At 33.6% G+C, this 16,098-nt stretch overlaps 1 protein-coding gene across 1 annotated transcript; it reads right to left on the bottom strand.

Moving 5' to 3' along the window:
• Positions 1-4,505: 4,505 nt before the first annotated feature.
• On the bottom strand, positions 4,506-14,431 carry lta4h (leukotriene A4 hydrolase). The gene is made up of 19 exons (XM_051107876.1): positions 14,244-14,431; positions 13,263-13,393; positions 12,637-12,757; positions 11,346-11,414; positions 11,074-11,178; positions 10,918-10,970; positions 10,515-10,587; positions 10,238-10,378; positions 9,040-9,063; positions 8,875-8,945; positions 8,668-8,779; positions 8,346-8,490; positions 6,918-7,021; positions 6,616-6,686; positions 6,479-6,533; positions 6,265-6,360; positions 5,272-5,354; positions 5,087-5,191; positions 4,506-4,909 (listed from the first exon to the last, which is right to left on the bottom strand). Exons 1-19 carry the CDS (start codon positions 14,397-14,399, stop codon positions 4,789-4,791), a joined length of 1,836 nt encoding a protein of 611 aa, XP_050963833.1. The 5' UTR covers positions 14,400-14,431; the 3' UTR covers positions 4,506-4,788.
• Positions 14,432-16,098: the final 1,667 nt, after the last annotated feature.

Here is a 16,098-nt window from a genome sequence, read left to right as displayed (position 1 = left end):
TAAATATTGGGAATTACACAGCTGCAAATCGTGTGCAATTAACTTAAAAGGGTTGCGCCCTCCTGTGGTGATTTCTGTGAATTACAGCGCTGCGACTTGAATCAAATAAATTGAAATGGGTTGCGCCCTCCTGTGGTGATTTTTGTGAATTACAGCGCTGCGACTTGAATCAAATAAATTGAAATGGGTTGCGCCCTCCTGTGGTGATTTTTGTGAATTACGCCACTACAAATTGACAAATTAACTTAAAAGGGTTGCGCCCTCCTGTGGTGATTTTTGTGAATTACAGCACTGCGACTTGAATCAAATAAATTGAAATGAGCTGCCCCCTCCAGTGGTGATTTTTGTGAATTACAGCGCTGCGACTTGAATCAAATAAATTGAAATGGGTTGCGCCCTCCTGTGGTGATTTTTGTGAATTACGCCACTACAAATTGACAAATTAACTTAAATGAGTTGCGCCCTCCTGTGGTGATTTTTGTGAATTACACCACTACAAATTCACAAATTAACTTAAATGAGTTGCACCCTCCTGTGGTGATTTTTGTGAATTACAGTGCTGCGACTTGAATCAAATAAATTGAAATGTGTTGCGCCCTCCTGTGGTGATTTTTGTGAATTACACCACTACAAATTCACAAATTAACTTAAATGAGTTGCACCCTCCTGTGGTGATTTTTGTGAATTACACCACTACAAATTCACAAATTAACTTAAATGGGTTGCGCCCTCCTGTGGTGATTTTTGTGAATTACGCCACTACAAATTGACAAATTAACTTAAATGAGTTGCGACCTCCTGTGGTGATTTTTGTGAATTACGCCACTACAAATTCACAAATTAACTTAAATGAGTTGCGCCCTCCTGTGGTGATTTTTGTGAATTACAGCGCTGCGACTTGAATCAAATAAATTTAAATGGGTAATTTAAGATACAGATTCCAAGAAGTTAAAAATTGCTGCATTTCAACTTAAACTCTACAAGACTTTGCTCAAAAATCATCACAAACAAGATCTGAAGGGAAAAAAACACCTTTTTGTTCACCTACACAGCAGAGGAGGGGTTTGAACCCACAACCCCTACATCAGGAGACAATATTACACTATAAGTGTTGACCACTCAGCCACATGAACACGTACTCACTTACGTTAAGAAATTAACACATTTACACAAATTCAAAAAAAAAAAAAAAAGAAAAGAAACAAACAAATAAATATCACAAATTTGAAAATAAAGTAAACATTTAGAATTACAATATTAAAATCAGGAATTTTGCAAATGTTAAGAAATAAATACATGTGAATGCGCTAAAAACAATTATACATTTATGTTGTGACACAAAATGTTAAATAAATATGAATAATATTCTAAATAAGAAATATTTGGAATTATAATACTAAAATAAGGCTTTTTTGCAAATGTTAAGAAATAAATACATTTAAACATTTAAAAGTTTTTGACTAGTTACACTAAATAATAAATATAATATTCAAATCTGTGAATAATATTAAAATAACATCTATTTAGAATTAGAATAATATGAATATTATTAAAAATAAACATTTAAAACATTATTAACATAAGAATATTAAAACTTAACATTAGTTAAACTAACATTATTTTAAATGTTAGTAAATAGTATATAGTTAGTAAAAAGATATTAGTTTATGACTAGTTAAAATAAATGTTAAATATTATATTATAAAATGTAATTATTAATAAATATTGTGACTAGTTAAAATAATAATAATTAAAATAAATATATTTGTTCATTAAATTTGTTTCAAATAAATAGTTTCTTTGTTTTATTAAATTTATGTTGTTTAAAATAAGTAGTTTTTTTTTCCCCCGGTTTCCTGGACATTGATTAAGGTTGGCTGTCTTGGATGTAAGTCATTACAAGCTAAACATGAGACACTGCAGCCTTGCAGTTATTTAAGCACACATGGGCAAGTGTGCTTAAATATATGCATGACCCATCTGTCCATGATCAGATTTCCATTATTAAAGCCAATATCTGCCCACACATCCCTTATTCTGCAGTTTAAAGAGACAAATAAAAATATTTATTCAAGTGTAGTGTTGTAGGACAAACTGTTCATCATAAACTTACAGTTAATGTGTGTTTATGAAGCATCTGTGTCACACGATCTATGTGATTTTTGAGGCGCTGAAGATGCATTTAGACTCATGTTGGTCACTCTAACAGGAACATTAAGCTTCTAACTTCGGTTTTCTACTATAAACTACAAGAAACTTAAAAGAACTTAAGAAACAACTTATGTAGACAATTGAACAACATAGGTTCACTTAGCTGCTGCATTGCTGATGCTTATGGTTCATATTCCAGATTAATCACTAGAAAGCAGCATCACAATAAGGAAAGTCTGCAGAAAAGAAAACATAAACGTTTAAGATAATTTAAAACATCAGTTGCGGAAAAATATTAGTCAAGCACTCTTTTAAATAATATAACATAATTAAAACAACAGATCTAGTCCTGGTGCTTGGTCATTCTGTGAAAAAAGCTTAATGTATTTAATAACGTTTACTAATAACAATACTCAAAGACGACTTCTCTTCTTTAATGTTTTTCGTCAGGTAGTCTGCATATTGTCAACAGCTCATTGTTTATGCTAATACCTGTGGGCTTATGAATATTAATGACGTTGTCTACGTTCCCCAACACGATTCGCTGAAATCAAAAATGGATGGTGAAAGCTGACATTAATTTCTTATGTCCATAAATAACTGATTTTAATAATAATTCTTAAGCCAACAACACCATTTATACTCCATGAAGTTATAACAATTAATCTTGGTGAAACATAATTACGCCCGTAGGTGGCGATAAGTGTATTTTGTATAATGTCCATGTTTACATATCTAATTTAACTGACCAGCAAAAGCACAAACACTTTAAGTAGTCTCTTATTTACAGACACTAGAGTAGATATACCTCTATAGAAGACGTTATTGTTACTAAATACTAAGAAATGTAAGGTCTTAAAAGGTGGTTTTGCAATTAAAAATGTTTTTATGTTTTTAAGTTACTTACAGCTGAGGTTGTGTCAGGTTTTTTTTCCTGACAGGCTGTAATATGTGCTGTTGAATGACATTAAGAGTCTGTCACAGACTTCTCATCTGCAGAAAATATCTGGTTAAAAACTATATATTTACAACACAAATACCTTCTAGTAGGCATAGCTTTAGATGAAGTTATAGATATATGTCTGGGATGTTACAGCACTTTAAGAAACTTAATATAATCGTTTTAAATACACTTTTGTCAGTCGTTTGAGCAAATTCATGAGACGATTGCTCAATTTTCTCATATTAAGGTGAGACAGGATGAAGTTTTTAACACGGAAATTACATAATTCGACTTTTACAAAATGAAAAGTCAAACACATTGGCTGTGTCCCAAATGATGTATTACACTATGCACTTGCACTATACTATATTGTTCTTGATGTGTTTAATTCATTTTTGATGAGTAGTGCATGTCATCCTGGACTTTTTTCAAAAGAAAGTCAGATGAGAATGAGCAAATGCTAGTTTTCATGTGTGGGTGAACTAGAAATGCTTTTGCCCATTAAGTTGTGTGATCTAAAGCTTTTTTTCAAAAGAAAAACTACCTGTCAAAAGTTTTTGAACAGTAAGAGTTTTAATGTTTTTTAAGTAAGTCGCTTCTCCTCACCAAGCCTGCATTTATCTGATCAAAAGTACAGTAAAAACAGTACAATTCTGAAATATTTTTACTATTTTAAATAACTGTTTTCTATTTGAATTTATTTTAAAATGTTATTTATTCCTGTGATTCCAAAGCTGAATTTTTAGAAACTTTCAGAAATCATTCTAATTCTGATTTGCTGCTCAAAAAAAAAAAAAAAAAAAAAAAAAAAAAAAAATTATTATGTTGCTGTTCAGAACAGCATTTATCTGAAACAGAAATCTTTTGTAACATTATGAAAGTCTTTATCATCACTTTTGATCCATTTAAAGCAATGTTGCTAAATAAAAGTATTTATTTCTATAATTTCTTTCCAAAAAAAAAGTATACTAACTCCAAGCTTTTGAATGGTATAGTGTATAATGTTACAAAAACTTTTTATTTCAGACAAATGCTGATATTTGGATCTTTCTATTCATAGAATCATGAAAAAATGTACTTAACTGTTTTAAATATTGATAATAATAAAAAATGTTTCTTGAACTGCATCAGCATATTACAATGATTTCTGAAGGATCACGTGACACTGAAGACTGGTATCACAGGAATAAATTACATTTTAAAATATATTCAAATAGAAAGCAGTTATTTTAAATAGTAAAAATATTTTATAATATTACTGCTTTTGCTGAAGGCAGGTCTTTAAAAAAAAACATTAAAACTCTTACTGTTCAAAAACGTTTGACTGGTTGTGTACATATGAAATACGTAAGTTTATGTGCTGCACACCATGATACATTTTGGATACATATTGGATCAAAGAGTAGAAACCTCTTGTACAGATGAGTTTATTACAGAACATTACTTTGCTCATATAAAGGGATATAATGGATTTTTCATAGCAAGATATGCTGATTTTTTTAACATTGAACTACATGATACTGAAAATGCTTGTTTTTTAGTTCTAAGCCCTGAGACTGAGACATTAAAAAAAAATGCAAGCTTTGGCCAATGAAGAGAAAACTGTTCTGCACATTAACCCGTCTGTTCAAGGTGTGATATGCAGTTTTGTATCTGAGTACCAGGCTGAAGCCTAAAAACACTGCCTGTGTATTTTAGCCATCAATTTTCAGATCTTTGGCCACCAGCATGGCTGTGACGGGGTGCAGCTCTCCACGGTGCTCCTTAAAAGTCTTCACTGCCTCGTCTCTGTATTTTGAGAAGTCGTAAACTTCCCTAAAAGAGAAAAAAAAAGAAGGAAAAGGGGGGTCAACGAGTGCTCTTTGAAGTGTGTATGGGTGCTTGCTGTAATAGGAAATTACAGAACTCTCTGTAACATTTTGTTCCTTTTTGTTCCTTGTTTTTTTTGCTGTTTTGAACAAATGATGGATTTCTCAAAACAAATGAATTTACTTGTAGAGAGGGCGAGTGAATTTCATTCTGCCCTGTTCGGTAGCCATTTTCAGCGCCAAGGGAACGGCTTCCTCCCAGTGTGCCTTCACACAGATGCGCAACCACCTACATAAACAACCACAATGTCAAATACTGAAATGCTGTATGTAATAATCAGATCATTTAGCAAAAAAAAGGGTGCTTACCTGAAGCGGACCTCTGCGTTTTTAACATCGCTCAGCTGGTAGACCTCCTGCATCTTCTTCACATGGGAGAGAGGAAGGGGCTCCTGATACAACGCAATATGCGAAGGAAACAGACAGAAATGTTTCTAAACTACTTCTGTTTTCAGTTCCTGATCTGCAGAGCTAAATGTGTTTAGATTTGGTACAGCGTCGCTTAAATAGCTCTGCAATAACGTACTGAGGCATTACACATTAAATTAGATTTCTACATAAAAAAGTAAAAAAAAAAAAAAAAAAGACATTAAAAAGGTACTTAATTTTTTTTTATTAAACAAAAAAAAACACATTTATATAAAAATGTGAACAGTTCATACTTTGTTACGTTATTTTTATTTATTTTTTTTACAAAAAAAAAAAAGTAAAATTAAAAAAAAAAAATATAAAAGTAATATTTCATATTTAAATATAATATAATTTTTTCCATCACATTTATTTAAAAATGTGAACATTTCTTGTGTATGCAAAACAGTAATTTAGGTTTTTACATAAAAAAAAAAAAACTTGAATAAAAAAAAAAAAAATATATATATATATATACATATATATATAAATGTTATCTAAAAATGTTTAAAAAATTGGTTTTTAACATTTCTTGTGTATGCAAAACAGTAATTTAGGTTTTTACATTGAAAAAAAATAAATATTTAAATTCTAAAAAAAAATGAAAACTATTTTTAAAAAATCATGTGTACATAAAAAGATGTGACCTTTTTAATGCTGCGCTACACAGTCTGTACATTAGGTTTACTTTAAAAATGAAATATTAATTTAATTAAATAAATAAAATTCAATCATAAAAGTTTTTAAACTGTTTTTTCTTGAAACTCACTAAGTACTAAGGTCATTGCTAGGATGTTCTTGACAAAAGCCAAACAAGATATTGCGATCCCTGCACATGACTCGGGTCCCTTCTTTACCTTAAGAAATTTTCACCCATTTTAACTAATTTAGTACCTCTTGAAGCAACAAGGCCATGAATTCAATGAGCTGAGGAGAGTTGAATTTCTTCACGTCTGCCTCAGTGAAAGTTGCAAGGTCCTCTTCTTTTGCCTTAAGATGCACGCACATGCAGAGAAAGAGGAAGCTTTGTTTTAATAACTCACTGTTATTTAGAGAAGCTTTTAAATTGTGAAAGGCCTTGGCCTGTTTTAACAGGAACAAGACTTACCTTTACCCATCTCTGGCACAGAGCAGTGCAGGCGTCTGCCATAGTGGTGTCATACCTGTGCACAAAGAGGACAAATTAAAATCAAATCACACACACGCACACACACACACAACCCAAACATATGCTTCAAAGCTCACTGTGGTTTGACGGGGGGCATTCCCGGAGTGTGCATCCATGCGTTCCAATCCACTTTATTCAAGATGTCCACCTGACAAAAAACAGAGACATTTAAACAGGAAATAGAGTAGAACATTCTTTAGAATTCTCACAGGATATTTGTTTGATCCTATCAGGAATGGTTCTAAATTACGAGATTCCATCTGCATTCTATTTTTTTGACAAAGGCAACAATGTCTAGTCTTATATCACTGGCCTTTGTTTGGCATTTTGCATAAATTACGCATGTATATATTCAAGTACAGAGTGCATTAGTTCTCACCTTGTCTTTGAAGTAAGTGAACAGATATTTCTTCCATTCCTCCGTGGTTACACTGCCATAGGCAAACATCTGAATATAAGACTTCACAAATCCCATGAAGACCTCTAAAATTAAAGTCAGAGCAAGACTGTTAATAGAGTCCTTATTTTTGTTTTCTTTGCACATAAAAAGTATAAAATTAATCATAAAGGTTGAACCACTGATGTCACATCATGGACTAGGGATGTTCATTTCGGTTATTTTTCCTAACCGACGCCTTTTAACAGATTATTAATCGTTAACTGACAAGATTATTTTAGATTAGAATTTAATTATTTTAGAAAGGATAAGCATCTGTGACCCGTTAAAAATACCAAAATTTGTTTTCCAGGGATTCATTTTAGCAGCAAACAGAACATGAGGATTCACATGGACACATGAGATCACGCACCTGCTATGCTTTGCGAACAGAGAAAAACATGATAAAGCTACGCTGTATATAAAATGAATGAACAGACTTATACAATAAATATTTTTACTTAATTAACAAAAAAGAAAAAACTGTGCAACAAGTAGCTTGTAGCCTATGCAGAGTTTTGGTTCATTTTTGTGCTGTGTGAAAGGAAGACGGCTGAAAGCGGCATCCTATTTTTCTTTATTTTACAAAAGCACAACGATTTGTTTATATAGTGAATGCACACAAATAAAAACAAACTGTTTACAGTTTCGATTATCTGTATGACTAAGAGACGTTTCCACTGTTAGAAAGAAAAATAAAAAATAAAAAAATCAAGTCATAACTTCACAATGCAGCCTTTCCATTATCATAATAAAATACAGTCAGCCAAACATATGGGGGGAGAAAAAAAAAAAAAAAAAAAAAAAAAAAATCACACTGCTTAATCACACTGCTTAATCTGCTTATCAACGTACTGACAAGATATTATGGCAAACAATTTTTTTATGTGGATATTAGAATGCAAATGAAGTACAAAACCAGGTTTACATAATAAATAATATTTTGGCATTCAAATACATCTTAAATATGGAAACATTTTGAATCTTTTGACGTATTCAGTTTCGCTTTAGCCTAAATGAATTTGTTTTGGCTTATTGTTTATATAGCCTAGCTTCTTATATTTTTTATTCTTGTTCTTTTCTGAATACTGTAAATGTGATTTTTTTTGAGGAGAACTAAAATAGCCTAGTGTATGTTTATAGTGTTTGTAAACACTATCTGTCTATTTAGGGTCAGAAAGCTGTTGGATTTCATCAAAAAATATCTTAATTTGTGTTCTAAGGCTGAATGAAGGTCTTACGGGTTTGGGACAACATGAGGCTTAGTAATTAATGACAGAATTTTCATTTTTGGGTGAACTAATCCTTTAACTCTTGATCTAGTAATTGTAGCACTTTAAACTGAGAGGAGAAAGTATTTCATGTGTGTACCTGGACCTCCCATCAGTTCTTCCAGATGATAAAGCAGAGCGTATCCTTTCTCGTACGGCACTAAGGAGAAGGCTTCATCTGTGTCTACCTCATGCAGATTTGGGACCAGGTTTGTGAGCACGTTATTCGCTCCAAACTGCTTCACCTACAAAACGATACCACAGTGACTTGCTTTGCCAGTAAACTGTATCAGGAAATCTAATCAGAAAATGAGTTAGCACAGCAAAAAATGTTCATGATTTATCATAATTTCCTGTGTAGACGAGATTAGAGATATGTGAGATGTGATGTGAGCTTGTGTGAAAATGTATGTCTGACTTACAGACTCTTGAAGTTCTTTCCACCCTCCGATGCCTTTAAACTGCCTGAGCTGTTCACTCTCCATACACCTGGCAATCATTCTCTCAAGGTACACCGTATGACCCTCATTCAACCTGCAGAGAAAGACTTCACTTGTTAACTCTGAAATAAAATATTGCTCTTTGCATATTCTGATCGGCATATTCAGTGTATGCTTAATCGGACTCACCAGAAATGCTCCCAGGTCCTATTAGTCACCAGGTTCCCCGTCCAGCTGTGAGAGATCTCATGAGCAATGACCTGCAGCAAAACCAAAAGCACAGAGCGCATTCACATGAGCAATTTATTCAGATACACATGAACCAAAAAATGTTCTGATGCACGGATGACTTACACCAGCGAGAGATCTGTCTCCAGCCTGAAAAACATAACCAAAAGAGTGCAACCGTCAACAAACACAAGTTTTATTACTTTTATAGTATCTTAATTATTTTATTTATCCTTTTTTTTTTTACACTTTAGTTTGATGTGGTTCTGGTGTAGGTTACTATTTGTTAATTACTATTATTAATAAGAAGAATAATAATAATAAAAGCAGAAGTATATTCCAATAAACATTCACAAAATTCAGCGTTAGTTTTTCAAAAATATATATATATATATATATATATATATACAGGGGTTGGACAGTGAAACTGAAACACCCGGGTTTAGACCACAATTAGTATGCCGTTTGGCCTCCTTTTGCAGCCAATACAGCATTATTTCATCTTGGGAATGACAAATACAAGTCCTGCACAGTAGCCAGAAGGATTTTGAGCCATTCCTTTCGCAGAACAGTGGCCAGGTCACTATGTGATGTTGGTGTATGAAAACATTTCCTGACTCGCTCCTCCAAAACACCCCAAAGTGGCTCAATAATACTCAGATCTGGTGACTGTGCAGGCCATGGGAGATGTTTAACTTTACTTTCATGTTCATCAAATCACTCTTGTCACCAGTCTTGCTGTGTGTATTGGTGCATTATCATCCTAATACACCACCTTCAGGGTACAATGTTTGAGCTATTGGGTGCACATAGTCAACCTTCACACTCTGCTCTTATTGGTGGAATGTGCGATCAGTAAAGACTGGCCACCAGGCTGCATAAATATAGCCATGAAACCTCCAACACTATATTGGCCAGTGTTTCAGTTTCATTGTCCAACCCCTGTATATATATATATATATATTTGTTTAAGGCCAGTTTGCTTGCTTAAAAGCAAATAAATAATAAATGATAAAGCAAAATAATTTCCTTTAAAAAAAAAAAACTATCAGAATTGACCAATATGCTTGTTAAAAAAAAAAAAAAAAAAATCAGTATCTAAATCAGCCATGAAAAACCATGATCAGTTCATCATCACCAGTTAAATGATAAAAAGGCCTCAAAATCTTGTTTTTCTTAAATGCTGATGCTATCTATATAACCTTCATAGACCATGATTGATAACTTGTTACTTTCAGTTTTAAATGTGGCTCTTCGTGCTTGTGTGAATGCATCTACTAGTTGCAGAAGTCTGCATGTATCCATGAAGAGGAATTTTACACACCAGTACAGTAGGAGTGACAAATGTGAGGCAGGGGTTCTCCATGCCCCCGTAAGGAAAAGACGGAGGCAGCACCAGGACATCATACTGGCCCCACACGTACGGCCCTGCCAGACTCTCAGCTGTCTTTAACATGGTCTCAGTCTAATGAACAAAAAGAAGACTATCTGTTATCTGTGTGTTTACTGGTGTAAGACATGTTTATCACAAGCTCTCTAAATGTCCAACATTCACAAGTGCTGAAAATGCAGTCTAGTGCATTAAAAACGAATCTTCTCACCTCGGAAAACTCAAAAGCTCCTTTTTCCACGTACTCCTTCTCAGACCAAATTCTGGATCGGGGGCCGATTTCCCTGTAAACCACAAACAACAGTTTGAAGTAAAAGTATTTGATGGACGTATACTGTGTGTCAGGAGCATTCACTCAGTATCATCTCATTTTTGACCAAGATGGTTTTAGCTGGTTTTGCATCTGAACTCTTCATATATTTTAAAATGTAATCTAAATTTTCAACATCATTACTCCAGTCTTCAGTCTCACATAATCCTTCAGTAATAATCTAATATGCCTATTTGTTGCTCAATAAACATCTCTAATGAATGCTGAGCACTGAAAATGTAAACACTGGCAGTCGTATGCATTTATAAGCATGGTTCTGAAAACAAAACAGAAGAAGGATCACCTGCTTTCCAAAGCGCCAACAACAATAGCAATGAGGTAAGACGGCATTGGTACCTGTAAGGAAAAGACATGAAGACATAATGTCTCTCATTTTTTATATATATTTGCATTTGCAAACCAATCTCTGTTAAAAAAAAAAAGAGAAAGTGACACTGACCGGCTGTCTGAAGCGATAGATGATTCGGCTGCTGTCACTCGGATCTGGTTCCTGACCATCATGCAAAGCACTCATTAATGCCACAAGCTCCTTGGAGACAGACACCTAAGGCAGAAAATTTTTTCTAATGTTACTGGAAGAACAACTGTGGGTTTTAATTGCTATTATTTATTCATTTATTTTTTTCAGTTTAGATCGTTTATTTTGGCATGCACGTCACTGCCGCTTCTTTGAGCATATAATTAGTACTTCGAGCTATTCATGCATGTTACCTGGGCGTAGTAAGTGTGCTTCACTGAAGGACTGTCCTGGCAAGGCACCATGGTCCTACAGTGAGTGGCCTGTTGTAGGTAGAAACAGTCAAGAGTAAATGAAATGTAAAAGAAGAAGGGGAAAGAAAAAACATACAACGGTTTTAAATGCAATGTAGTTTGCTCTTAATTGGAAACCCAGGCTGTAAAGTTTTCAGCCACAGGCTGGTGTAATGTTTTTTCTAACAAGTACAAAGTGAGAAACATTTGTTACTCACATTGCAAATGCATAAAAGATGCCATATTCAAGTCATCTTATAATGTAAGTGAAGGTTTATTACATCAAAACTTTTTACATGACAGTTCCCCTGGCATTTACAATTAAAACAAGCTTTTTTGCTACTGTACATTTAAGACTTATATATGTAAATAACCTCTGATTGGCCAAGCTCTATAGACGAGACCAAAATGCACATTTGAGATGAAAAGTATATGGTATAGAACCCAAGAAAAGTGTAAAATCCCATGTAAAAAAAACACAGTTCTAAAAAACCCATAAGACAGGCTGGAAAGTTTTAGGACTATAAACATATTACAACACTCAAGCTCCAGACGCACTCTTCGTGATAAATTAGTAAAGCAGAAGAACTATGAAACACTGTAGTTAGTATTGCGAGATTACACAAATGATAATATTTTAAGGAAATTGCACCCGAACCACACAGAAGAACCACACTGCTGTGTGGTTGCAAAAAGATGCAAAATGGCAAAAAGTAAACATGTGTGGTATACTGGTGCACGCAATAAACTGATAAGAATTTGAGACTTTGGATGATCGTGATGCTGTAGTGCTGCATCATCTCAAAAGTTTATCTTTTGCATTTATTTTTTTTAGCCTTGTGGTTTAAAACCAAGTGATATTAAAACCTCAAGCTTTGTTTTGATGCCTTGTTTCGCTTAATCATCCACATAAACACAGCTGGTTATGTCTTAAGTGAACATAAACAACTGGGAGAAAATTAGATGTGTTAGAATATTGCATCTGAGCATTAAGTCTTAAAGTGACAGCAACCTAATATACCTGCTGCTGCCTGTGTCATTTAGTGTTAAAATAAAGTCACACACTGCTATTGACTGAATCACTTTAATAAGCATTAACAAATAGAGACAAATAGAGCTGGAGGTTTCCAGTTAGGCCCATTTTATTGGTGTCATTCGATTGTATTTATTTGTCCTATTGCTTGTAATTACAATGATTAAAAATTATGATACAAGATTTTGGTCACATCGCCTACCTCTAGCGAGGACGTACCTGGCACTGGCTGAAAAGGTATGGGTGCTTTTTCCCAGCAGTCTGTGCGGGGGTCAACCACTGCAGTGCTGTGGCACTAGGAGACGTCTCATATTCGATCTCCACAATCACATGCTGCCCACTAAAACACACAGAGATAATTGCAAAACAAGTTGGAAACTAAGAGGAAAAACTTTGCATTAAAATTAACAGGGCTGTGAAAGTTAATGAGACATTTGAGATTATTTATATGCATTTAAAGCCATTAAAAATAAAAGTCAATTAAAATGCTGCAGGAGAGTTTCTGCTGGTGAATTGCCTTTGAATTTTACTTCGCTTCAAAAAAAAAAAAATTAGTTTTAAAATATATAAATATTAAAATATATAAATGTAGGAATAGTTCATCCAAAATAAAGCAATATTATGGATAGAGGACTCTATTTTAGCCAGAAACAACAGGTTTGAAATTGAAAAAAAATGACTTTTTTTGTCATATTTAGATTACTGGTGACAACTTTGTTTGCAAAGCATAGCATGCATTTGTATGCATGTTTAAATGTGCTTTTATCTTTGATCTTTATCTAACTTAAATGTTAGGAGAAAAAGAACAAACTGCTATCTCTTAGTACAGAAGTTTGTGGCAGTACCGTGAGACTTCAAAAGGCAGGGTGATCTCCAAAGGGGATCCCTTAGATTTATGCTTGGCCCCCAATGCAAACTGCGCAGCCTGGCCATTTGCAGAAACCTTAAAGATCGTCAAGTCCTTGGAGTCCAGAGTCTGGAAAGAAAGATTGAAAGGGATACAAAGAGAGATTAGATATAAATGAAACGCAATATATATCTAAATCTGTTAGAAAAACAGATATAATATCACAAACTGTCCATTTACGGTCTACTTATCACTGTAAACTTTACACTTAAATAGACGTGACTTTTGATATTTGATAGTAGGTGTTCTGTCATTCGTGTCACATCTTGTCAAAACTATGTGGGGCATATTTGTTTTCACTTCACACTTCTGAAACTCAAAATCCATAGCAGTTCCACAAGTTTAGATTTATCTTAAATCTGACAAGGTGCAGCTGTCTGTCAAGCTCAGGTAAAAAGTCTATCAATGTGATCTAGCAGCTCCTGAAATCAAAGTTCAGGGCAGGCGCAGTAAACCAGGTACATAGTACGTGACTAGTAAACCCCAATAATGATGAGATACATTTAACAAAGTGGGCAAAATGACCAGCAAATGATACGCATGTGGATTTCCAAAAGATGAACAAATGTAAACAATAAATTCTGAGTGCACTTACAAGTTATCAGGTTACGGACATAATTACTGTATCAAGTTCAGGTAAATATGTAACCCAGTCCTTCTGAAACTACTGAGCATATGTTACATGTATCGCTAAATAATTAGTATCTATATTAGGATTAGCTACTAACTCAGTAGCGATCTTTTTCAAGAAACACCCCATTAGATACTAGTACTTAAAAATAAATCAAAGCAGTAATAACAATGTAAAAGCATACGGCAGACAGCATCTCACTCACACACATGCGTGTATGTGAGGTGCAGAGATTAAGTCGAGCAAACACAATGACAGCTCGGATGAATCAAATAAAAAAAACTGTACCAGAGAAGAGAATTTATCCTCCAGAACTTCCACAGTCAGGGCGACTTTCCCTTTGAGAACGTGCCTGTCAAAGTCGACATGGTAAATGAGGTTTAAGTGCTTGGTAGTGCACTTGGAGAGAGAGGAGTAAGAGCTGGGGTCTGACACAGGAGTCATGGTTGAGACAGAGAACACCCCGCTCGAACTGCGAATGGATTTTAACCCACATGCAGTCACGTGACACCGAACGGGTGAACGGCATCATGGGAGTTGTAGTTTTATTTTCTTCTTCGCGAGAACGATGAATTACTGTCCTCTAGTGGCTGAGGGTGTTCGTGCAACTCCAAAAAAAAAAAAAAAAAAATCCTGTCTTCATCAGGTCGGTTCCCGTTGAATACAGGTATGGTGGATAAACGGATAAATAAATATTTTTAATATTTAAAACAGACATGAAAATACATACAATTTAGCTGAAGAATTAAACGGACCACTGAGATTTATAAATATAAATATATTTTATAAATATAAAAATAAATATTTTTCAACAAAATATCTATTACAGTAATTACATTGATGTCACAACGTGAAAATTATATAATAAAATAAAAAGTATAGTATGGGTAGGCCTAAAGGTGTATTTTTATAATAACATTTCTAAATTAATAATAATAATAATAATATCAATAATAATATTTCAACATGAATAGTAACTGTTAAAAATTAACTAATGAATAAGGTTCATTAGTTAACATTAACTACTCTAGTTAACATGAACTGTATGTATACTGCATTTATTAATTATAGTTAATGTTTATTTCAACATTGACTAATGTATTATTAAAATCACAAGTTGTGCTTGTTAACATTATTTAATGCACTGTGAATTAACATGAACTAACAATGAACGACTGTATCTTTATTGACTAAGATTAACAAATATTTATGAATACTGTAATAAATGTTAACAAATGACACCTTATTGTAAAGTGTTACCATTATTATCATTATATTATTATTATTATTATTATTATTATTATTATTATTAGTATTATTATTATTATTATATTGTTGTAATGTGTTCACCCTCCACTAGATGGCGGGGAATGAACAGACATTTTACAGAAAGTGTAATTGCTGAGATCATAATTGTTTTCATATGCCCCTTAAAATGTCAGTGTGTGAACAACTCAAGTATACAGACTCAAGCCTATTTATCAATATCAGCCACTCAGTTATTACATATACAACATGAGTTAAAAAAAAAACAGCTTGGTGCTAAAAGAAAAAGGTTAAGAGACTGGTCAGTTGTGTGTGTGTGTGTGTGTGTGTGTGTGTGTGTGTGTGTTCCGGCTTCCTGTCAGTGGATATCCCTCCAGGAAATCGGAAGATGGTCCCACCCCCCTGTGGAGCCCCATGCCACTCATTTACTAAAAGAGAGATTTATTTGTTGTACAGAAATATATAGATACACATTTTATTATTTGAGAGGCATTTTATGTTAATATTGTTTATTTGCACTGCTGCTACTTGTATTGCACAACATGTTGCATTGCACGTCTACAATCTATCGACATGCCAATAAAGCACACCTGAGAAGTATTTATTGATTGATTGATTTAACATAAAATATATGCAAAAAAATCTATCTATACCATATTACATATAGATTACCTTTATTACACATTACAGCATTATTTGTCCAACATAATGTTTAAAATCTTTAAAAAATACAAATAAATCACCATTTCAGAAAGGAAAACCACCCATTTATCTGCATGACCTATTTATTCTCTTTAAGATTTTTTCCACACATTTTTTCTTCGGATTTAGTAAGTTATGAGGACATTTTCTAGCAACTTGATCCCCAAACGTCAGA

This window comes from Labeo rohita, chromosome 4 (assembly GCF_022985175.1).
Source record: "Labeo rohita strain BAU-BD-2019 chromosome 4, IGBB_LRoh.1.0, whole genome shotgun sequence".
Lineage (NCBI taxonomy): Eukaryota > Metazoa > Chordata > Actinopteri > Cypriniformes > Cyprinidae > Labeo > Labeo rohita.
This window is presented reverse-complemented; position numbering and strand designations above follow the sequence as displayed.

Excerpts from the sequence above, each read along its gene's own strand:
- lta4h (XM_051107876.1), bottom strand. The coding sequence starts at position 14,399 with ATGACTCCTGTGTCAGACCCCAGCTCTTACTCCTCTCTCTCCAAGTGC. Across the intron at positions 12,758-13,262 it reads CTGCCTTTTGAAGTCTCACG|TGGGCAGCATGTGATTGTGG; the intron begins GTACTGCCACAA and ends TGTGTGTTTTAG. Across the intron at positions 8,491-8,667 it reads GGAAAGAACTTCAAGAGTCT|GTGAAGCAGTTTGGAGCGAA; the intron begins GTAAGTCAGACA and ends ATCGTTTTGTAG.